This window comes from Clupea harengus, chromosome 26 (assembly GCF_900700415.2).
Source record: "Clupea harengus chromosome 26, Ch_v2.0.2, whole genome shotgun sequence".
Lineage (NCBI taxonomy): Eukaryota > Metazoa > Chordata > Actinopteri > Clupeiformes > Clupeidae > Clupea > Clupea harengus.
The window spans coordinates 12,382,203-12,407,263 of record NC_045177.1 but is presented as its reverse complement, the minus strand read 5'-3'; the positions used below and the strand labels follow the sequence as shown (position 1 = coordinate 12,407,263).

Genomic DNA, 25,061 nt, shown 5'->3' with positions numbered 1-25,061 from the left:
CAGATCCATTTGGCCCACCAGAAGAAGACCTAGAATGAAAAGAGTGAAAAGGGATGAATTGAAGTAGGTAAGAATGTTACATAGTGCATCCAGAAGTTAGCAAGCTGATGAAAATGGTTTGATCTTTCAACCGTACCATCCTCATAAAGGGAGTAAAATGGAGATGATAAGCACAGCCACAACATTGTTGTCATCTTCAGAAAGCATGGAATACAGTACATGAACAACTTGAAACTTGCTTAATGCTTAATCTCTGGACTGTCCTGTGCTATGTCATCATGTTAAATGATACACACTGAAATCCACTTACTTTCTAGAAGGTCTTCCATCTAACGGCGGAGAAAACAGCATGGACAAAATAGAGGAGTGTAGCAATGTAGGCGAAAACCTGGATGAGGGTGAGACAACATTTAGAACTCAATTCTATTTGAACTCTATTCAATTTCTTGTGAAAATATTGGGAATTTCCTTTTATTCAGGTGCGTTCGTTAATCAGACTTACCGAGGCGGAGATGTCCATTTTGTAGTATTTATCCTGTGTGGTGTTTCTGGAAACGAGGTCTCCCATGTCAATGGTCACTTTAGCCAGCGGGACCGCGGCACTGAGGTAGAGGACGGTCGCCAGGAAGTGGTAGAACACATCCTGCATCCGGAAGACGACAAAGCAAAAATATTGTTACTCTAGATTAACACAAATACACTAAACGATAGAAATGGCCTTTACCCTACATTTAAAAATGTACTAAACTAGTCAGCTAACTAGCTAACAGAGTTGCCTTGCAAATACCAACAACAACACAGCTGGCAGTGATAAAATAACTTTTATTTTTTATATAATTATTTGTATTATTGCATACAAGAGGCAATACAGGTATCAGCATACTTTGTAATATTTTACAGTTTATACACCTCCCTATGATTTTAACAACACTCATATTCACACATTCATACGCGCAACACAGACACTCACCCGCCCCCAGACCCTCCCACCGCTCACACACACCCTGACACACAGACAAACCCTCCCCCCCCTCTCAACCCACACACACACACTTGGTTCCCAGCTCTCAGCCACCACACCTATTCCCTATTGCTTGGCTTTTAAATTTACAAGGCTTCATATAAGTCTTGCCACACCTTTTGGCGACCTCTTCTTAGAAGAGCAATTTTTACACTTTGGTTTGGTTTTTGTACACAATGAACAGCACTGTACATAGCCTGGTTTTTTATTGCTCTTAGCCTGACTGTTCTCTCTCTTGTACGTCGCTTTGGACAAAAGCGTCTGCTAAATGACTAAATGTAAATGTGTCTTATTCTTACCGCTGCTGCCCATCCACGACTGTTGTTGTGAGTTCCACAGGCAAAGATAAACATCCAGATCAGAGTCGTGCAGAAGCAGAACAATGACACAGTCATCACCCAGGCCTGTGGATTATTGGGCTCGATCAATGTGGAGGCCACCAGAGTCCAGACTAGACCTCCAAAGATCTGAGAGAGATGGAGGAGGTAAGGAATGTGTTTTTATTGACAAGGCATTTTCATTATTTCAGTGATTAAAATCAAACAATTCACTACATTTTATCAATAGTGGTTCAAAGTCCAAATTCATCATAACTTTATAAATGCTGGTCTGACAAAACCATACATTTCTATTAAACAATTCATGTTATTTCTTTCTTATCTTTGCATTTGGTCATTGCATTCTGAACACACTGTAGACACTCCTGAAACCATCAGGCCAAACTGGGCTAACTAGTTAGGATGACAGTGCAGCCATGGGTGTGGCCATGGGAGTGTAATGTGTGTCCATCACCTGCCTGGGAAAGTCTAGAAACTAAGCTTGACAGTCCTAAATCTGAAGATGTACACAGCACTGTGACATAAAATCACAACATAAATTGCCCCATAAATTGAAAAACAAAGTATTATGAAATGATGTTTAAATTGTGACAGAGGCATACACAGGACTGAAAAGAGGTCTAATTCATCATCACAATGCCCAAAGTTTCTGTTCAAAATAATTCTGTTAATATACTCCTGTCTTAAAGAATGAAGACTACTTACGATCTCTAGCACATAAAACATGTCCGGTAATGTGACGAATATAGCACCACCACTGGGTAGCCGCGGCCGGTAACCTGTGTCCATGTCCATGATTATCACAGAGAGTCTAAACAGTGAAGAATCACAGAAGCTGCTGTCCTTTAAGAAGGGCAACAACTTGACAAACAAGTTTGCCATCTCCTCCGCCTCTGGATGGGCCTCCACCACCGCCCTGTTCCTTCAGGACCCACCCAACCCAAGAACCGATCCAGGCGTGTGAGACATATCTTGACATACAAGAATATCTGGGGATAATCAGGGACATGTTTATTTACCTTGCATTTCCTCTTGACATGAGGACTGAGAACTGATTACTCATTTGTTCCACTTTCACACCAATATTTTCAACAGCATTTCAACTATATGATTAGTGGAGAACTAGAAAAAAAGAATTTAGGTTTAATGCAATTTACAAAGACATCTGACAGCATGACCTTTGCACAGTGTCAAAACAAACACCCAGAATGGACACCCATTCTTATACATGTACACTAACAGATGTTAGACACAGTAGCAAATATAAGATAGCTGAGAATCTGGCTAAGTATTGAAGAATCTCAGTACTGTGACTGACAACTGCTACCTACCAGCAAACTGACCCCTCCATCATAATAGAATTGATGTGGAAAAGTGGGAAAGTGACTCATTGTTTGAAGAGGTCATGGAGCTATTAATATAGAAAGCAACATGTTCAGCAACTTTAATTTAATTATAATTAATAAAGCCTATACACACTCTTTTGTGATTCATTTCCATTGCTAAGGGTTAACACAAACTAAGTATACGTGATGTTGGAGTATAAGGTTTGTGGCCCTAGGTGGGCGTGGCCCTTCATGCCAGTGAAGTGGGGTAGGCTCAAGGATCTTTTGGGGCAATAGAATAGCCGTAACTCTTTTGCCAAAAATGATGAAATGTTTATGGCAAGTTGACCTCTAGGAGGCTCATGACCCTAGCTCATTATGATTCGTTTCTGGAGTAGCCCTACCTAGTGAATAATGTTCAGTGCAAAAATGTATGAAATCATCTGCCATGTTTCTGCTTCTCTCCCCTCCCTTCTGTAAATGCCACACAAGCATGGAATGGCTGGACTGGGAATTGCTTTTGTGCTGTATCTGCTGGCCACACCCGCAGGCCACACCCGGGACTTGAAGGGCCCAGGAGGCTTTTGTGCCTATTCTCTCACTCATAATATGCACCGCTACGTGGTACAGCTCCTTTGACTTTGTCTCACATCAAATACTCTCAATCCCTTAAAAATATCAGAGACTGTTGTCTCCAAAGGAAGTTGCAAGGACAGTTGAATCTGGACAGTTTCCCATGAAACACATAGAAACTGTATTAAAATGGTCAGAGAAGTTTATGCCAGTTAACTGGTTAGATTGACTAGCTAACTGGCTATGTCACTTGTAGCCACGTCTTCCAGGTGTTTACTGATAAACGGTGTAAATGCCTTAATGCATTCAAACCGTTTTTTGTTGGACTATGTTGTAAAAATGTAGTCTGTTGAGGGAATTGGATCTCTGATTTCTACACTGTATCCAAATGTGTGATGACCTTAACTTGAAAACGAGTTATGAACTTGGGTCTATCCATTCAGACAAACCTCTAGAAAAACTCGTTCAGCTTGTTAGCACGTTCCAGGGTCCCCTCAACGGCAGTGCTTTACAGTGCTCTCTGATGTCATTAAACAGATGGAGGAAGTAAGGCAAGGCTAACCTCCATCACCAGTGTACCTGCCAGGTGGGTAAACCCCTCTCTCACACTGTTAGAAAAACAGTTCCTGGTGGTCAAGCGCTCAAGGGAAGAGCAGTCAAAGAGAAGGGGTAGACTAAACACTTTTGAGAGAGAGAAGCAGGACTATGTATACTGCCTACGCAAAGGGTGGGAACTAAGGAGACCCAAGCATGTGGTCATCCTAGAGGATGATGCGTTGCCAAAACCTGACTTCTTTTCTGTAATCCAAGACCTGCTCTCCCGGTCCTTCACTCGGAACACCCTCTATGTGAAGCTGTACCACCCTGAGCGCCTGCAGAGGTACTGGAACCCGGAGCCTTACCGCATCATGGAGTGGGTGGGCCTGGGGCTTGTAGGGGCCTCTGCTATCCTCCTTATGTTTTCCTGATGGCCTCCAGCTCTTCATAGGAGGAAGTTGTGCTGCTTGTGAATAAAGGGGAAACACAATTTAAAATGTATTTTCAGATATTTTCTAATGTGTTTAATAACTTTGAGGGAAATGTTGTAATTCTAATATTTGATATGATATTTATACTTGGTCCTCATAGGAGTGTGATAAAAATAATAATAACAATGCCACCAATGTTATTATCAATGACAACATATACAACAAATGCTGTACCCTAATGATTTAGAAAATAAATGAAGAATTGATAAAGTAATAAACATATGCTAGTAATATTATGTCCAATCTTTGGCCTACTAACTTGGGTGGTCTTGAATCTTTTGCAAAAAATAAAAATAATTGCTTTTCTTGTCTTTTGTTGTTGGCTCACTGTTCAGTTTTGTCCGGATGAGATTTCTTCAAAAAACCTGACAATGTATGTATTCAGTTATGAAAATCAGTATCCTCTGTAAACACAAATGAGGCTATAACTCTGATAACACTGAGGTCCTAAAAGCTAAAATGTTTTAGTCATGTGACTGGGTAGTACACAACATGAGAGTCCTTATACTTGCACACTATACTATACTGTATACTAGGGTGGGAAGTAGCGTGCAGTACACGGCCAGTGTGCATAATGTACTACACCGGTATGGCATTCCGCTCACACCGATTTTGCGAAAACGCATTCATTTTTCCACATGGATATTTTCGTTAGAACCAGGAAGTGTTACAATGCCAACACTAAAAACTACAAACTTCCGGTCGACTGCCACACTCTGTTGCGTCGTTATGGAGACCCATTCTCATAGTAGTTTCTCACTTTATCGGAGTACTACGGCTCATGCTCAGTTTACCGTAAATACAGTGTATGCTTTGCCACTATCCAGCTAGCTATGTCACCACACCAGAAGTTATGGGAAGATTAAACATCTTTGTCTTAATTTAGCTAGAAGATGTTTCTTGTTTGCGCTCTTAAGAAACTGCATGTCGTACCAATGGGGCTTTAACGTTAGTGGCTCTTACACTTAGATAGCATATTAACTTTGTCGATTGTTGACGAGAGGCACCATGATCTGTCAAGAGTGACGGTTCGGTTCGACAAAGTGCAACTCCGAGGCTAACTTGCATCCTGAACCTGGAACCTGGAACAAATTGAACCTGAATTGCGTTATTGCCAGAGGTAGCTACTTCAGGATCAGAGATCGCTAAATTCAATTCGCCAACATCGTAGATCGGTAAGATTAGACCTAATCAACATATCTGTTAATCAAAGTACTCAGCTAGCTAACATTAGCCTGTGAGTTTTTAAACAAACGTTAACCGTAACTTTATCAAGATTGCATGAGCTAGCAAGCTTCAGGGTGTGGTAAGGTAACGGAGATGCCATGCTGAAAGGTTTTTTAACGGGCAACCTTGATAACATAAAAAGGAGGTGTGGTGCAAATAAATTTGATCAGACATGCCCATGTGAAATGCTGTGTAGTAACTGTAGATTCATGTGGGGTATGTAAGTTCCCTGATACTTCATTTAAGTATACTGATACCACATTATCTAATGATTATACTTTTTTTTTCAGGTATTTTTTTAACGTTTCTCAGAAAACAACTTGTTGAAAACCTAAAATGCTGGAGAGGTCTTGTAGACATAGTCCACTTCCTGGACAAAACAAATAGGCTCCTCCCTAACAAACAAAGGACTGTTACAAGCAGTAACTGAAAACTCGTGAGAAGGAATTCCATGATCTGGAATGCAATTTAGCTGTTTTCACAAATGCTGCGATGGAGAGCGGTCTCTGTCCGACATGTGAGATGGTCCAGCCCAGTCACCCAAGGCCTATTCCTCTGTACTCTATCATTCTGTGTTGTTCTACCGTTGTGCTGTCATCGTTTAATGTTCTCTTACTACTTTCTGAGATTCATGCACTTGGACTCCATGAGTGAGGCAGCTCTCCTAGACAGCTATGAAAAAGGTCAAGAAGCACTACATTTCTGGCAGGAGATGACCTCATTAAAAACGTCTGCTCTGACCGCAACATCTGCTCCAAAGATCCCTGAACTTTTAGTCACTGTGGTCACAGCGAGACGTCGAGAGGGCCAGGACTACCACTATCTCCTGCAGGTGATGCGGCGGCTGCTCTCTCTGCTCGGGGACTGTGGGGGGAGGCCCTGTGCTGAGGTGCTCGTGTGTGATGTGGAAACGGCTCCGTCGTTGAATGAGGACGCCACACTGTTAGAAAAACAGTTCCTGGTGGTCAAGCGCTCGGGGGAAGAGCAGTCAAAGAAAAGGGGTAGACTAAACACTTTTGAGAGAGAGAAGCAGGACTATGTATACTGCCTACGCAAAGGGTGGGAACTAAGGAGACCCAAGCATGTGGTCGTCCTAGAGGATGATGCGTTGCCAAAACCTGACTTCTTTTCTGTAATCCAAGACCTGCTCTCCCGGTCCTTCACTCGGAACACCCTCTATGTGAAGCTGTACCACCCTGAGCGCCTGCAGAGGTACTGGAACCCGGAGCCCTTCCGCATCATGGAGTGGGTGGGCCTGGGGCTCGTAGGGGCCTCTGCTGTCCTCCTTATGTTTTCCTGCCGTTCTTGCCTTCTGTCTTTCTCACTTTCCCGTTTCCTCTTTTTCACTGTGTACATCATGGTTGCCGCGGAGCTGGTCGGTAGGCATTACCTGCTGGAGGTGCGGCGTCTCTCCCCACAACTCTACGCTGTTTCTCCTGCGACAGAGTGCTGCACACCTGCCATGCTCTACCCTGGAAACGCCTCCGCCCGGGTGGCAGACTACCTGGACCAGGTGGCCTGTGCCAAAGGCAATGCTAAAGACACTGTGCTGTATAAGACTGCCCGGAGTGCTCCAGGGGAGAGGGCACACAGTGTGGAGCCCAATCTGATCTCTCACATTGGGGCATACTCTTCTGTCAGGACCAACCCTTTGCGTCCCAAGCTGCTGCCATAGATTCCTGTGAAGTGGTGGGGAAAGGTTTTTGTAGTTGATTGTTTTCTTGGCTTGATGATTTGTAAAAGTTTGAAAAACAACATGTCTGTGTGAGTGTTAATATACAGAGATAATCAAATGTTGTGCTTGGGGGGTTTGAAATGGTAAAGCCTTAACAAATGTGTTCATGATATTGGTTGGGGATATATAAACTATACTGTCTTGGTTTTATGTGATCTATCTGCTTATCAATGTAATTCATAAGCAGACGAATCATTTCCTGTGAAAAGCAATTGATGTGGCAGGCTTGGTAACAATCATTCTACCTATCTGTCAAATGCTGATATCAGATGATGAGATAAATAAACATGTGAAATTATCATTATAATTGATGTCTATTTTTTTTAAATATACTGAAATACATATTGAAAAATATTTGTACCAAGTCTTTACATCAATAGACCTACCTAATAACGCATTTCATTTATCAAGCTTTTATGTTATTTTTTATCTTTAAAATCGAATGTTTTCCTCCCCAGAATAAAGGGCCCAAGAACTAATGATGAGCCTTTCCACTTGAATGTGTGTGGTCACTCAAGGCACATTCTTGACCAGAAGGGGGCAGATGAAATTGAAACGGATAGGTGTAATATTCTGGAATTCTGAGAAGTAAATGTTAGACTACTATTCACTAGAGAAGGCTCAGACAACATCCTTGTTTGCGACACGGGTTTAATCTTTACATCGTGAGAGTTTCAGAGACAAAATGACCGTTGGCAATAGTTCCTGCCTGGTTTGGCAACTCCAGAGATTACAACAGCAGTTCGTTATGGGTCAGCAAGTCTGTGCGTAAACGTGCAGTTTCCCAGTTATTTTCAGCAAACCTGCATTTGATCTTGATAGTTATACCTTCTTTTTTTACTCTGCATTGCGGACCATCCAAATATCCTTTTTTCTTTTTTCTTTAGCCGCTATTTCCGTCACATGACGGAAATCAGTGGAGAGCAAACACTTCTGCCGTTTTAGCCTTATAAAAAAGGATATTCAAGTGCAAAGTGTGCTTCCTCCGTGGGCAGCAAAGAATTACAGGGCGACTTTTGGCCCAAGAAATTTCCTTCTGAAAGGCAAGACGTAACAATTAATCGTACGCTGCAGGAGTTGGTTTAACAGCCAACTTTGGGGAACTGCGCTCATCCTAGAAGAGAATTTTCTTCCAGCTGTTCGCTTGCTGATTTTGGGGCGTCGGTAGCTCATGAGATAACTTTGAAAAAGTGTTCGAGCTAATGTTGTGCACAGTTTGAAGAATGCCTACGAACGGGAATACCGAAAAAGTGGACTCTGAGACTTTAGAGGACCAAGGCGCTAACGGTAACTCGGCTGATGTCGATTCCAAGACAAAAGATGTGAGTATAGTCTATCCAGGCTTAATCTGGGTGCTGTCTGGATGTGTCGCCTATTTCAAGCTACTCAGTTTTAGACGTTTAAGTGAAGCTAAGTTACACTCTTTGTCTGAAATGAAAATGCTTGGTCCAAGTGCTATTCATCTCTTCATAGCATATTGTATACCTCATTGAAACTACTAATTTGCAGAGGTTTGTATGGTTTAGTTGTGTTTACTTGTGTTTACTTCCAAAGCCTATTTAGCATTATATGCCTTCGGAGCATATATTGCCTAATGTAAAGAAAGTGGATGTTACAAAAAGGACCTGTGTTTCATTTGCTTGGTTGTTTATAAGTTTTAAATGTTTTCGGAGAAGTCAACTCTACCTTGTCCGGACACCTCCTGATGTCCGGTCTTCTCACGCTCTTGGAAAACCGCCTCCCCCCACCCCGCGTTGGCAAATTCGCAGTTTTAAGGTTTTATCTATTAGCAAATGAGCATTATCGTTCATGGCTACCGCTTTCTTGTCACTTACCATTTCATGTCCATCTAAAAGTAATTGACACTCACTTAAAGTTCTTAAAATCGACGGAGGTGCAACTATAATTCAATGTTTCATTATGGTTTATTGCTATAACTAGGCTACGTAAATGAATAAGCCAACAAGTAACATTGACTGCATTACTGCAGTAATTTGAACAGGTTTACATTAATATGTATTATGTTTCATATGACAGTTTGACCTTGCAGCAGTGTATGTCTCAGATGCCCAATACAATAGGAACATCTTCTTTGACACCTCTCCTCAAGCAGTCAGGTAGGCGTTATGCTATAGTGCCAAAACCTTTGATGATGATCAAAGGTCATTTCATTTGTGTGTATGACACTGTTCTTGTTGTTGTTTTTTTTTGTCAGACTATATCAGCTCTACAACCACTGGGGCATGCAAGTGCTTATCTATCTCTTCATAATTGTGGATCTAGGGTTAGCTGTGTTTGAGGAGCCAGCCCTGATTCCTGATATGCCAATATGGGTATACATTTAATTAACACAACAATAATCACACAAGAGTTAACTATAACTCTCCTCAGTTGCATCCACTTTAACTGATTCCTGATATGCCAATATGGGTATACATTTAATTAACACGACAATAATGACACAAGAGTTAACTATAACACTCTTCAGTTGCATCCACTTTAACATTGATTTAGCAGAGAAATAGCATCTGTTTTAAATTGGGCATAGGTTGCAAGATGTCCCTTTTCTGACCCACGTTTTCTTTCCCCTGTCGTCTAGGCCACCTCCATAGTGGAGCTTATTTGTCTAATGGCTTTTACAGCAAGGCTCATTCACTATTCCAAAGTCATTTCCCATGAGAGGTTCTGGCGAGACCCAAAGAACATTTGTATCATTGTCATCATTTCAGTAAGAACCTTTCACACTGTACTTCCCCCTCATGTGATGTTCACAGCTTTCCAGAAGCACACCAATTTAATGTACTGTATATATGTTATCTTTGGCTAGTGCGATAGAATCTATATTGCATAACATAATTCTAGCCAACCGCTTTTCTAAAGAATTGTCTGTGTGATTTCTATTCTTTGAGACGTGCCGTGAGATGGTTAGCACACCACAGGAAACTTTATTGCAAACGCATGAAATGTGCTGAGGACTGCATTGTTCATTGTAGCAAAATGAACTTTGGCCTTTTTTGTTTTACCTCTTCAGCACTTTTCACCATAGTTCACGAGCAAAATGTGTGGTATTCACCCAAGGTGTGTCTTATTGTCGGAATTGCACCCAATTATCCTAGTCATACTGCTATGTTTTTTGTGATTAATCATTGGTGTAGATATGTTATGAAGATGACAAAATATCTGTTACCCATCAAAAACATGTTTCTCTCTTGCTCTCTCTCTTTCTTAGCTCTCTCTGATTGACATGATCACATATGTGGGTTTGAAAACTGCTGGACATTTTGGAGTTCGTTGGTCCCGACTCCTCAGACCTCTTCTGCTTGTGAACATCACAGAGGGTCGACAGGTTAAAATAACAAACTAATCTGCACTTTCAGGAACTTATTTTCATCCCAGTATGCATTGTCTAATATTGGCCCACTGTAGATGTGGTAGTTGTGCTTTATGCATGCACAGAGACTTTCATCAACTTGGAGGAGATGGAAAAAATCAATCAGAATGTATATACTGAAATAGTGTGTTTTTTTTCTTTTTTTTTTTCTTGCCATAAATCTTTCGTCCTTAGCTGCGTCGGGCATTCCGGAGCATTCGTAACGCCCTGCCGCAGATCTCCTATGTCTTCTTCCTGTTCATGTTCAGTGTGTCCATGTTCTCCCTCATGGCCCTCAAACTGTTTGGGAAAAGGCAAGTGTGCTTCTCCTGTAAAACTCACAAAAGAAAAAAAAAGAAAAATGACTGACCGCACTGTAAACTTTTTGATAGAAGCATCCTGATTGTGTTTTACAACAATAATCTCTCCTACCAAATATTTGTATGGTACTAGCATATTTAGTCCTAACAGGTGTGTATGTTCATTTTATTTTTCTAGGGGTCTTAAGACAATGGAAGGAACCCCGTATTTTACAGACTACTTGGAGATTGTCTTTCAGCTTTATGTTCTCGTCACCACTGCCAACAGTCCAGATGTCATGTAAGAGTTGGATTTTAGCTATCAAAGCTGTATGTGCTTAAGGTTATTCTTTTGCAGCAATGGTTTTATTTATATAAATATATATATATGAATGACACACACACAAGATGTGAATATGGTATATGTACGTATACTGTGTGTGTGTGTGTGTGTGTGTATATTCTGTCTGTTGTTATGGCGAAAGATTGTTGATATTTGAGCTCAGCCAATCCAGTTACATCCCCACCCTTTCGTCCTCATGAAGCAGCTTGTTGATTGGCTGGAATTGTTCATGGCTCGGACCAAGTCACTATGTTTGATGACCATTTGCAGAGCTAAGACTGTGTACAAACACCAGGTTTTTCTTTTGACCGCAGGAGCAACTACCTGTAACACAAGGGGCGAACAATACACACAGTAGAGTACAAAGAGTGCATTATTTTTGTGACCGTGAAGTAATTTTTTTATATAGCCTTAACTGGACTGGATGTGTCCAATCTTAATCACATTGTGCAAAATGAATTTAGCTGTTTTTATGAAAGGTGGGTCAGCTACAGCTTTTAAAATCTGAAATATGTTCAGTTTGATGTTACCTCCAACAGATGTCAACAAAGTTTGCCTTGGAAATATGTGGCAGCTATAATTAAGATTAATTTTGTTTGAATTTACATTGCACATTAAATACATGATACACTTACTACCACTGTGGTGGTTTGAACTGAGTTGGGCTGTTGTGAATCCAACACAATGTATTTCATTATTTCATAGTAACATTAGTCATAGTATGCACCCATTTCTGTCTTGCTTATGGGGAACCAACTCTGCCAAAACAGTGCTTGTTAGTTTGGTGTCTAACCCCTCCCACACGGGCCTTGTACTGCCGGAGGCATTCTATGAATGTTTACGTGATGATAGCATGTTTTGTCTACTTCATTCTCTGTTGCGTTGATGTTGCGTGTGACCTGTGCTTTGCACTTTGAAAATAAGGGTCAGAGTGTTTAGTTGTGACTTGTGATCGGATCAGCCAGACCACCTCTTCAGGTAGTCTGGTTCCTAGTAAGATAAGATGTCAGGTTACTTGGTGCTCATGGTACATGAGATCTGCCCACAACCATGAATGATTTAGGTGTAAATGTGGTCTACTGGATAGTTTTAACACATTCTCTCTTTGTATCTGTCTCTAGGATGCCAGCCTACAACTACAGTAGTTTCTTTGCTGTTTTCTTCATCGTCTACATCCTCATAAACACCTACATTTTCATGTCGGTCTTCCTCGCGGTTGTATACAACAACTACAAAAAATACCTGAAGGTAAAGTAAGTTTAGAATTAAAATGACAAAAATGTAGAAATCATCTTAAATCTTCTGTAAACAATGCAAAACAATTGTGAAATACTCAAGATGGCTGTTTGCATCAGGAAGACTATCGATTAAGCAGATGCTATAAAAATAGTCTATATTATAGTCTATTTCCTCATAATGGAGCTTTGCTGCTAATAATTTAGCATGTACAGTACCAGTCAAAAGTTTGGACACACCTTCTAATTTTTTGAGAAGTGTTTTCTTTACTTTTGTTATTTTCTACATGCTAGATAACACTTTTTTTGTTTAGTACATCATTCCATATATGTTCTTTCGTAGTTAAAATGTCTTCAGTATTAATCTACAATGTAGAAAATAATAAAAGTAAAAAAAACACTTGTGTGTCCAAAGGTGTCCAAACTTTTGACTGGTACTGTACACAATTAAACAATGAAGGGAATAGAATGGTCAGGGTTAGGGTTAAGGGAAGTTAACATTGCCTACAGCAGCAGCTGGAGCGTTATTCTGGACATGCAAAGATGCCCGTGTGTGTATTTCTCAGGAGGAAGTACGGCAACTTGTGAAGGCCAAAAGGAGGAAGATGGTGCGGGCCTTCTCTCTGCTCCAGCAGTCTGGTCTCGGGGAGGAGCCGGCGGTGAGCCAGGCCCGCTGGAAACAGCTGGTGTGTTTGGTGCAGCCGGGCATCAGCAGCGCACACAGGGAGCTTCTGTGGAGCGTCTCCGACGAGAACAAGAACGGTTACATAGGTCAGTACACACGCATCGGAGTTTAACGTTTCTTCAATCGACTGTTTCATGTTATAATTTAAATAGATCGTCGTGATCGGGAAAATAATCAAAGTCAGTCATCAATTCCATTATGTCATTGACTGCCCATTCCCTTCTCAATGGAAAATGTGGATTATCAGACGTTGTCCATTGTAATTCTATTGAAGGGTACACACACTGCAGATAGTGTCATGATAAATGAAAACAATGACACAATAAATGTTCCTTCTCAGCAATACATGGTTATTCTGAGTTTATTCAGATGCTGTCCTGGTTAGTCTAAAGCATGGGTCGGCAACAGGCGGCCCCCGGGCCAATTCTGGCCCGGCAGCGATTCTTTTTTTTCTGGCCGGTCAGATTATTCCGATCGTAGCCGAGTTTTTTTTTTTTTTTCTTTCTGTCGACAGTATCACGAATTAGGCAAGCTGATGCTAAGCAGAAATGAGAGAGAACACGAGGGCACCATGATTCGCATTATTAATTTCACCAGTAGTCTTTAACTGGAGTTCAGGCCAACAGATGTGTTGCAACAAGATATTTGCGTCAGAGCGAAATAAAAAAACATAGGTTTATGTTTTGCAAACCGCGACAACTTCGTTGCATATGAGACACATGGGCCATTAGTGAAACCGGGGTAAGATGATGAACGCAAAATTGTCTCTCCATTCCTCTTCATAGGCTCCGTTTTAGTTATCTTCAGACTTTTTGACAAAGACATCTTTCCCAGCTAATTCTTTGCTAACTTCTCTCTGCACGCTATTTTCCCAAGCAATAAACATTGCTACATTGTAAGGAGGTGCGTCAACCAACTATTTCGAAATAAAAGTAGCCTGAGAGTAGCCTAGGTCTAATTAGGAGGCTCAATGTTGAAAGAAGTCCATCATTGCTATTATTCACAATAGGCGAGGCTATATTGACAGAGGGGGCTAAGATAGAGTTCATTAAAATAATGAAATTAATCAAACTGACCACCAATGGGATCATTCACATGGTTTATCACTATCTCGGGGGTAGTACTTGTTGCATACATGTACATATACATTATTGCCAAATTGGCCATCACAGGAGACCTTGCTTGGTTGTCATGGCACCAGTAAAGATCTGAGAGACAACAAGATAGCAGTCAAAGGCACAAATTCCACGAACCTAAAGCCATTTATGGACTCAATGCAATGCAGTGGCAACCAAGCCGCTGGTCCATCCAGGTAAGCGGTCATTACGGCAATTGAAAATTGTCTGTCCGGAGTACTTAATCATAAGGAATGTAGTGCTATAACTCATTCAAGTGTTTTTTTTTTTTTTACATTTTGTATCTGAAAAACAGTTGAGTTCATTATATTCAGCAACAAGCATATCTGCAAGTGTACAACATGATTTTATATTTTTTCATTCTTGTTCATATCTGTCCCTTTCCAGGAAAGTTGGCATTTGTCCAGCTTCCAGATCTGCTGAACATCGAGGTTATTACGATGAAGACCCGGCCACACCCATTGACAACACGGTTCCCTGGATTCTATGAATCCACCGCTAGCCGCTTTGTCCGACGCATAGTGCAGCACAAGTGAGACGGCTTCTCCTGAAAACCTCATTTAGCACTGCGGTACAGAACCTCTAGGAATATAGGTTCCATTATTAAGACAGATGTTGGAATCAGATGAGATGGTTTACATAGAGTATCAGGTATAATTGCCATTTTAGAAATGATGCTTGTATGATGGTAAGATATTACTTATATTAGTATTAGCAATATTTGAGGGTACAGATTAAATATTATTATAGTAGTAGTCGTCACAGTTACAGTCACAATACAAAGGGAATGCGTGCGTGTGTGTGTGCGTGCGTTTGTTAATGGTGTACCATTGGCCTGTATCTTGTAGGGCGTTTGTGTACATCTATGACCTCAGCGTGCGTGCGTGCGTGCGTGCGTGTGTTAATGGTGTACCATTGGCCTGTATCTTGTAGGGCGTTTGTGTACATCTATGACCTCATCATCCTGGTGAACGCGGTGTTCATTGGTCTGGACGAGGAGAACCCGTTCATAGCCAACGCAGAGTGGGTCTTCCTGGCGCTCTACCTGCTGGAGATCCTGCTGAAGCTCTACACGTGGGACCCTCGAGCCTTCTTCTCCAGACACCAGTTTTGGAACTGGTGAGACCTCTTGTGTAAAATACAGCATCTGCTTTAGATTCTCTGTCCCCCTTCTCTGTATGTGAACTATTTGTCTGGAGGTTGTACTACTGTTGACCATTTGACATGAGGTGACAGTTTACCATTAGATAAGTCACTTTCTATGAAGATGTCATTGCAGTCGTTTTTGACGTTGATGTTGACCACGTGTCAACATTCCATTCAAAGTGGGAGAGGGCGGTGCGCAGGCAACGTTCACATTCCATTGTGGAACATTGAGAGAGGAAAGGGGTGAAGTGGTGTCGGGGGATGTGCAAACTAGTGTGTGTGTGTGTGTGTGTGTGTGTGTGTGTGTGTGTGTGTGTGACCGTTCAGGGTACACATGAATGTGCACAGATAGCCTCTCTGACTCAACTTGGCTGCAGAGTGACTTTATTCTTTATTTCTTTATTTAATGCCCAAAACTCCGGTTGGAACTACTCTTTGCCTCCAGCTCATCCACTAATCTCATATAACGAACGGGACTCCCCGGTTGCCGTTAGCCCTGATGTGATAAATGAAATGTACAAGCTATATTATATAACAAATAAGCTCTCCCTGGTCATCACCTTCAATCAGTCATAGGCATACTGATTATATTCACGTGAGGATGCATACTGTATGCTCCTTCCATAGGAGTGCATACTTACTGTATCTTACTTAACTACTGTAAATTATGTTATTGTAACCATGCCTACACTAAATCCAAAGACACAAATGAGCCAGGCATTGATTTACAGAATAATCTGATTTTGCATAGGTCATCTCATTTGTGTTGAACAGTACACAGAGAATGGGACCCTGGTGGGAGAGAGCTTTAGATGCTGAATTGCAACCGTCTGCGATGGTCACTTTGTCACTGATCTTGTTGAATCCCTCAGGTTCGACACAGTCATTGTTATAGCTGCTCTGATTGCCACCATCTTTAACTCGGCTCTGACGTCCTGTGAGTTGCTCTCCCACACCCTATTGTCTGTCTGTCTGTCTGTCTGTCTGTCTGTCTGTCTGTCTGTCTGTGTCTCTCCCACACCCTATTGTCTGTCTGTCTGTCTGTCTGTCTGTGTCTCTCCCTATTGTCTGTCTGTCTGTCTGTCTGTCTGTCTGTCTGTGTCTCTCCCTCACCCTATTGTGTGTCTGTCTGTCTGTCTGTGTCTCTGTCTGTGTCTCTCCCACACCCTATTGTCTGTCTGTCTGTCTGTCTGTCTGTCTGTCTGTGTCTCTCCCACACCCTATTGTCTGTCTGTCTGTCTGTCTGTCTGTCTGTCTGTCTGTCTGTCTGTCTGTGTCTCTCCTGCACCCTATTGTCTGTCTGTATATCAGATTCAAAGTTGTAGTACAATGTTCTGTTCCCATTGAATGGATTAACATGGACTGTGTTCTGTTGCAGCTGAGGGCTATACCAGCCGCCAGATCCTGGACATTGTTTTCATCCTGCGAGTCCTCAGGCTTGTGCGTGTGGTAGACAGCATCCAAAGGTCAGAGGTCACTTTCTCACTCTTCTCACTAACTAAAGGGATAGGACAAGACATGTCAAGCAGTAACAGCCATCTTTCTACCACAGGTCTGAATGTAACCATAACCTCTGACCAATATTGCTATGTCATTACCCATTCAGAAGGATGTATACATGATGAGCACATGCAGCTGGCCCTCATGTCCAATAGCGTGTTAAGGGTCATTTTCTGAACATTGGACCTTTCTGTCCACCTGTTCTGATGTCACATCATTGGTCTTGCATTTATTCTCATTTTAAAGGCCAATGTCAGTCAAAAAGTATTAAAAGGGGTTGGGACCAAATTGGTGATCGCAACACGTGATGGGGACGTCCTCTCCGATGGGTAAACAAAGGTGATGGGGACGTCCTCTCCGATGGGTAAACAAAGGTGGCTCCTTGGAAAGAGGATTGGGTCAGTTGTCATTATGTGCCCATGTTGAATTCCAATGGTTTGAATCACATGGCTTTGCATGCCGTTCTGTCTGCTTAAGCAGGTGTTTCTTGTAGGAAGGGTTGGGAGGATTACTTTAAAAATGGATTCCGATACAATTACTGATTACCTGTTAAAAATGGTATTCAGTAACCTAATCCAAGTATCACAATATTAAAGTAATGTAACTTGATTACTTTTGCGTTCCTTTTGGTTTTCCTCAATGCCAAAAACATCGGTCCAACCTTGAAGACAAAGACATGTACTGCTAGAGTCATAAACTGTGCAACTCAATGGTCGCATGCATTTCATGAAGTGGTTGTGCTATCCACAAACCCCTCCTAAAAGGGCACACACCAGCTTTTTCAGATGACATACTTTCTGCATTTGTGCAGTGGTTGTGCTATATAAATAACATCTGGTGTTGGCGTCCTACTTATTACTGAGAAAATGAACTTAGTATGCTACAAATATCAAAATGTACTATATTGTCATAGCTATGTGTTAGACAACAAACTGAACTCAATACTAAATATGTAAAACTCTTTATGTGCCACTGTATTGATTGGAATGTCAGGATATCCTTTTTGGGCCCAAATGCAGCATTTCACAGAGATATTTTACTAGTGAATCACACATCATTTGCGACAACACAGAAGAAAGTATGAACCATTGAAAATAAAAATAAACCGGTCATCCCCCAGTTTTCTTAGCCGTAGTTGAATACTCTCTCACTGTCAACAGTTTTTACAAACAAATACCTTGCATAATTTTACTCTTTTTGCCCAATCCCCTTTGCAATATAGCGTGGGCCTGCTGGGCGGAAATGTGAACTAGTTCAGTTTGTTGCCCTGAAGAAAAATGGGCATGAGGGCCGTGTGGTTGTTGTTTAATGTGTGCATATATATATTAAGACGGTTTTCACTTAAGCGTATTCTGTAAGTCAACAGCACAAAGTAACCTTAGAAAAGAAAATGATGAAACCAACTTTTAAGAATTAAACCTGCCTTCTGCTCAGTGTTTTTTAAAGACAAATCTGCTTGTTATTATGCAAATTCAGCCTACAGTCCTACATTGAAAGTGCACAACATCACAGTTTACAAAGCATAGGCTAACAAAAAATTAAATCAGCACAGATTTAGAACATCCACAGTATTTTTAATGAATCAAGTGTCCACTTTCTGAACTGTCAAAGATCCCGCTGAAACTTCAATTAAACTGCCACGAACATATTTCCGTCAGGGGTTTGTGTTTTATTTAAACACGATCATTCCAGATATCACAGTCTGCCTTTTTCATTATGTTGGTAGGCAAGTTATACTAACAGGTTAGCTCACCAACTTTAACCTTGGCTAACTGGATGTCGGTGTAGACGTTAGCAGTGTTGGTCTTGCCTGTAAATGCTTCATAAAATTTGACGTGGCCTTGGACAACGACAGTATTTTCACCGCGGGGAGCCATAAGGTGCACTGCACTGTTATGTTTTTCCCACTTTCAGCTTCGAGGACAAAATAGTGTCGATATTTCCAGCCAGGAAAAGCATTTTTTGAACTCAAGGTCATCAAATGGACTTGTAGTTTTCTCTGTGCGCATGTGGATGATCGTATAATGTCTATCTATCTGTAATCTAATTACGTCTTTTTTTTTACTGTACCGGAATACAGTTACCCTTTTTTGTATCCTAATTACATAACGCCATTCCATGTATTCCGTTACTCCCCATCCTGCTTGTAGGCTTGTGTCTAGTTTTGCTCATAACCACATTCTTGGCTGATGCCAGCCTCACATGTGGGTGCCCTCTATCATGGAAGCATTCTATCATCTTCATTTTTGACATTTTGACTGCAGCAAATGAGCATTTAAAAATGAGAATTTATTCTAATGTTTACTGTATTTTCCAGACTATTACCCCCACTGTATATAAACTGCATTACAGTATTTTATGAAAGTTTATAAAACAAACCCTTGTATTAACAGCAGTTTAATCAACGTTGCATCATCGTGCAATGCTAAATGCCATGTAGTTGTTATTAGCGTTACTAGCCGTTTAAGTTGTACACTATGAAGTAGGGATGGGCATTTTGAGCAAAGCATTGTGTTCACAACCACTTGTGGATAATGTTAAATGGCTTCACATAGACATAAAACAATCCTGAGAGAAATAATAATGCATATCATGGATGACGAACGATATGTGTACTTATCTGTTTTCTATTAGGTATGAGACATTTGTGTTGGAATAAACTGCAATGTTAACAAGGGAGAAAACTCAAGAATAACTACATCATGTCTTGTCCCTCTTTTTTTTTACTTTTCATTTTACTCCAGGTTTCGAACAATAATAAACACCCTCATCAAAATTGGGCCAACTATTAGCACATTTGGCCAGCTTATATTGGTGAGTGCCCATGTCTTTTCATCTTAATAGAGGGATGTTTTTTGGACTATCTACCTTTTCACTGCAAAACGTTTGTCTCAAGAGGACCCCATAAATCAGGTCGATTTTGAAATGATTGCTGGCTAATGGGTTCCTCTTACTTTTTCTTCATCATCTTTATCATCATCATCTTCTTCTTTTTCTTCTTCTTCGTCTATTCTGCTTCTTCAGCATTATCATCTTTTTCTTGCTAGCAGCAGAAAGACTAATAAGGTAATACATCATAAATGCAGAGGTTTAGTGGCTCTGAACGCCATGTGTGTCTCCATTACCCCAGGAAGTTCTGAGGGGGTCGTTTGACCGCTAGATGGCGCTGTGATAAGGACATATATGTTTCTTGGATGCATTTGGGCTAGAAGCTTGATTTTCTTTTCCTCTTATTTTTTTTGGGTGTTACAGATTTCAGCGTATATTAACATTTCTTATCAGCCATCCAGTTCTTGAGGCCAGAGTTACCAATTGGATTTGACTCAAGTATTCAATAGTGAAGCTGATAATAAAGAGAGCAAACAGGAAATGAACACATATCTTTTCTGTGCTGACATATGCATATGCATCCTGATCATGACTTCAGAGACTATCTTCCAAATCCTGTTTTATTTTTTCACAGATCCCGTGGGTTATATAATATTTTCTCTAGATTAATTTCTTCAGATTTAATCATTTAATTATCATCAAATATATAGCCACATACATTCACTTAGTACATACTTGACTGTGCTTCTACGGTGGCATGCTAGAGTGTAGCATAGCCATGATAGTATAACCCCCAAGATCACAAGTACAGTTTTCAGTCAGATTTCAAAAAAAGAAAAAAATCAAATCAGAGATGAACTCATTGTTTCAATGCAATATTGTACGGTCAGTGAGCTGCTTATGTTATGATACAGGTATATTCTAAAACTAGAGTCTAAGTCAGAGATGGTCATTCTAAAGTTAGATGCCACCCTAAAGGCTAGCAGTCTGTTGTACGTGACTGGAATTCCTGTTCTGTTCACGAAGGCAGTGTTGGTTTCCCATTGATGTTTGGTGTGAAACGACCACACTGATTTTGCCCTATCACGAAATTAGCGTTTGGGCCTTTGATGACCTTTATGAAGGGCACTGATTTATTTCAACACGAGTAAAAGGCAGCCAATTCTTTAAATGGAGCGAGTTGTGGTAATGTCATCCTTTTCAAGAAATGGCAACAAACTCCACAAAATACTAGTAATATTCTATATCTATGGTGAACTAAATGATAATAAAAAAGTGAATAATGAACAGAATGGGGGAAAAACATGTAGGTTACATTTCAAAGTATGTGAGTCTTGCTCAGAACAATAAACAATAACAATAAACTCCCGCCTTTTTCATTACACTGATTAATATGAAATTGCCAACTGAATTTGCCCTAGTAATCAAATGAGGTTTACGTTGCGATGCCCCTGCATGTTGGAAGTTAAAACCCAGGTTGCCGTTCATTAAAGAGCTCCTTGACTCTACACCTTACTAGAAAATCAGGCCATAAATCTTGGCGAGGCTTCTGTGTAATACAGACTTTGTTAATATTTTCACTGTCAGTACACTGAGGGTACCTAAAGTCAAACCGTAATGAGCTATAAATGGCTTAACTTACCAAACCAAATCATGTTCTGCTTCATATCACTTACCAAACCAATAATGTTCGGCTTCATATCACTTACCAAACCAATAATGTTCGGCTTCATATCACTTACCAAACCAATAATGTTCGGCTTCATATCACTTACCAAACCAATCATGTTGTGCTTCCTGCAGGTGATCTACTACATATTTGCCATGGTTGGTATGGAGTTGTTCAAGGACAAAGTCCATTTTTTCCCACCCAACTCCACAGACCCGCACAAAGATTACTGTGGAAATCCTCTCCTGAAAGGGACCGCTTTTGCCAAATTCAATTATTGCAAGAATAACTTCAACGATGTTGTGTCTTCTTTCATTCTGTTGCTGGAGCTCACAGTAGTCAACCAATGGCATGATATCCTTTTCTGAATATGGTGTGTGTGTGTGTGTGTGTGTGTGTGTGTGTGTGTGTGTGTGTGTGTGTGTGTGTGTGTGTGTGTGTGTGTGTGTGTGTGCCTAGTGGAGATGCCTTAGTCAGTAGGTCCTATGAGAAGAATACAACAGTGCCAAATACAGAAAAGTGAGTGGGTATTGCCTTCTTTAACACATTTGCACAGTTGGCAGGTGGGTTCACAGCTGTCACCCATGTCTCGGCACGCATCTTTTTTGTGATTTTCCACATTGTGGTTGTGATCATCATCATCAAGTAAGGAGAATGCCCAATATGGTGGTACTACTTTTACGGCCTGTGTTATTAATCTACTGAGAATATTAATTTGGTATTAATCTGATGCATTTGTTATTAATCTATTAAGAATATTAATTTAGTATTAATCTGATGCATTTGTTATTAATCTATTGAGAATATTAATTTAGTATTAATCTGATGCATTTGTTATTAATCTATTGAGAATCTGAATGTAATATTAATCTGATTCATGCTTTATCTATTTAGCATATTTGTGGCCTTTATTCTCGAAGCCTTTTTTGTTGAGTACACGGTGGACAAAAGTCACTTACAGACGTCTATAGAGAAGAAAATTGAAGAACTGGAGTTAAACATAAACTTGTGAGTGCTACACTACAGTACACCCACACTACACTACACCCAACACAATACACTACACACACACTACACTACACTACACACACACTACACTACACACACACTACACCCAAAACACTACACCCAAACACACACACTACACCCAAACACACTACACTACACTACACTACAACACACTACACTACACTACACTACACTACACAACACTACACAACACAACCCTACATCACACTACACTACACTACACTACACTACACCCAAACACACTACACTACACTACACTACACCCAAACACACTACACCCAAACACACTACACTACACTACACCCAAACACACTACACTACACTACACTACACTACACCCAAACACAGTACACTACACCCAAACACACTACACTACACTACACTACACTACACCCAAACACACTACACCCAAACACACTACACACAAACACACTACACTACACTACACCCAAACACACTACACTACACTACACTACACTACACCCAAACACACTACACTACACTACACCCAAACACACTACACTACACTACACTACACTACACCCAAACACAGTACACTACACCCAAACACACTACACTACACTACACTACACTACACCCAAACACACTACACCCAAACACACTACACACAAACACACTACACAACCCTACATCACACTACACTACACTACACTACACTACACTACACTACACCCAAACACACTACACTACACTACACTACACTACAACACACTACACTACACCCAAACACACTACACTACACTACACTACACCCAAACACACTACACCCAAACACACTACACTACACTACACCCAAACACACTACACTACACTACACTACACTACACTACACCCAAACACAGTACACTACACCCAAACACACTACACTACACTACACTACACTACACTGCACCCAAACACACTACACCCAAACACACTACACACAAACACACTACACTACACTACACCCAAACACACTACACTACACTACACTACACTACACCCAAACACACTACACTACACTACACTACACCCAAACACAGTACACTACACCCAAACACAGTACACTACACCCAAACACACTACACTACACCCAAACACAATACACTACACTACACCCAAACACACTACACTACACCCAACCCTCCCTGCAATAGCCATCTTTGCCCTTATTTTCTGATGTAAATGAATAGCTTTCTTGAATGTAATATATCATCTTCCATGCTATATTCAGGTGGTATGGAATCATTGGTTGTTTTTTCAGACAGAGAGACTAAGTTTGTATACATGGTATTGTCCGTTTCTGTCTGCAATGAAAAGGGATGAACCAGGAGGCAACTTGGTGGATTTAATGGAGACGAATGAGAACGACTTGGGTCCCTCTGCGGCTCCAAAGGACCGGCCGGCACTCATGTTCAAGATCGCTTCAAAAAGTGAGTCATCCCATGAGATCCCAAACACCCTGTATGATTGGCTCAACAGTTTTGTGCTTTTTATCATTGCAGACCTGCCAGCTTGTACACAATGTTTTTATGCAGTCTGATTTACTGATAACGTTTTATCTGATACATTAATGGAATTCATATGTGAAAGAGGGAGAGAGAGAGAGAAACCTGTCACGCTTACCTGGCAGAGTTACAAAATGCATTCCCATGTATAAGCCGCACCCGCAGAGCTGCAGAAATCTCACAAAATGAATGTATATACCGTTATTGTTCCCCTATAAGCTATGTTATTGCTTTTTATTTGCATTTGAAAGTTATCTCTTGTTTTTTTCCTTAGGATATAAAACGGTGGATGGCCTGCTGCAGAAGATGTTTGAAGCAGACCTCAGTAAAGAGGACCTCGATGAAGAGGATGAAAGTCCAAACATTACAAATCCAGTTTTTGGCTCAGTATAACCAGGACTGAAAGGGAACAAACAAATACTTAAGCTATAATTATTTCCCTAAAATAAATAGCTAATGCATATTTTTGCACCGTGTATTTTTAAAAGAGACTATACATTTGGAGAATGTACAGTATGCAAACCAAATGTCAACCACTGTTTAGCCTACCTGCATATTTCAAATATTTGTGTGAATGGTTTCTGGATGGAATTGGCTGTGAGCCACGTACACAGCCTAATAAAACAAACTCTTTCCATGTTACATTTTGAGTAATAGAATGATATATTGATTAAATGCCCATTTGACAAAACTTGGCTGGACTGGGCTGCAGTCTTTTATTTATTTATTTATATATTTAAATGCCATGTCTTTTTAAATGGAGAGTAATTGATGTCATGCTCAGCAAGACATTGCACATAAAATGTAAATTGTCTTAGATTATTATATATAGTTATTATTATATAAGTTTAACTGTAAGATTCCTGAAGTATCATGAAAATGCTTTTCTTCACAATTCTGATTGTCTTTGGTGAGAGTGCCAAATCCGGTGTACTGTCTGAATCTTAATCCCGATCTAATCCTAAATTGGGAAGAGCTTGGCCCAGGAGAATTTTTGCTAGAGCGATCAGTAACTAGTTTAACTGATGGCAATAATACAGTGCTCTCATACAAGGCTTCCAGAAA

At 40.7% G+C, this 25,061-nt stretch overlaps 3 protein-coding genes across 4 annotated transcripts in view; 2 read left to right on the top strand and 1 right to left on the bottom strand.

Moving 5' to 3' along the window:
- LOC105907621 (myelin and lymphocyte protein-like) overlaps nt 1–9,278 on the bottom strand; it is a 9,818-nt gene extending 540 nt beyond the window's left edge. The window contains exons 1-6 of one of the 2 annotated variants that reach the window (XM_031563621.1): nt 8,934–9,278; nt 4,160–4,257; nt 1,321–1,488; nt 503–643; nt 311–388; nt 1–29 (exon numbers count right to left, since the gene is read on the bottom strand). The exon at nt 1–29 is cut by the window's left edge and continues 540 nt beyond it. In XM_031563621.1, coding sequence (XP_031419481.1) covers nt 314–388; nt 503–643; nt 1,321–1,488; nt 4,160–4,243 — 468 coding nt within the window. In that variant the 5' untranslated portion in view covers nt 4,244–4,257; nt 8,934–9,278 and the 3' untranslated portion in view covers nt 1–29; nt 311–313. Of the gene's footprint in view, nt 30–310; nt 389–502; nt 644–1,320; nt 1,489–2,064; nt 2,259–4,159; nt 4,258–8,933 lie in introns of those variants that run through there. The other variant, XM_012835985.2, reaches the window with a different exon arrangement.
- Nucleotides 5,038–7,554, top strand: pgap4 (post-GPI attachment to proteins GalNAc transferase 4). Its single transcript, XM_012836005.3, has 2 exons — nt 5,038–5,460; nt 5,803–7,554. Exon 2 carries the CDS (start codon nt 5,997–5,999, stop codon nt 7,185–7,187), a length of 1,191 nt encoding a protein of 396 aa, XP_012691459.2. The 5' UTR covers nt 5,038–5,460; nt 5,803–5,996; the 3' UTR covers nt 7,188–7,554.
- tpcn3 (two pore segment channel 3) lies at nt 7,637–24,687 on the top strand. The gene is made up of 19 exons (XM_031563620.2): nt 7,637–8,569; nt 9,285–9,364; nt 9,463–9,580; nt 9,847–9,975; nt 10,477–10,593; nt 10,813–10,931; nt 11,116–11,217; nt 12,381–12,507; nt 13,061–13,265; nt 14,703–14,847; nt 15,249–15,434; nt 16,334–16,398; nt 16,840–16,927; nt 19,706–19,775; nt 21,594–21,813; nt 22,014–22,104; nt 22,354–22,467; nt 23,809–23,921; nt 24,271–24,687. The coding sequence occupies exons 1-19, from the start codon at nt 8,471–8,473 to the stop codon at nt 24,387–24,389; spliced, it is 2,307 nt and encodes a 768-aa protein (XP_031419480.1). The 5' UTR covers nt 7,637–8,470; the 3' UTR covers nt 24,390–24,687.
- The last annotated feature ends 374 nt before the right edge of the window (nt 24,688–25,061 follow it).

Excerpts from the sequence above, each read along its gene's own strand:
- pgap4 (XM_012836005.3), top strand. The coding sequence starts at position 5,997 with ATGCTGCGATGGAGAGCGGTCTCTGTCCGACATGTGAGATGGTCCAGC.
- tpcn3 (XM_031563620.2), top strand. The coding sequence starts at position 8,471 with ATGCCTACGAACGGGAATACCGAAAAAGTGGACTCTGAGACTTTAGAG. Across the intron at positions 22,105-22,353 it reads GTTGTGATCATCATCATCAA|CATATTTGTGGCCTTTATTC; the intron begins GTAAGGAGAATG and ends TTATCTATTTAG. Across the intron at positions 23,922-24,270 it reads GTTCAAGATCGCTTCAAAAA|GATATAAAACGGTGGATGGC; the intron begins GTGAGTCATCCC and ends TTTTTTCCTTAG.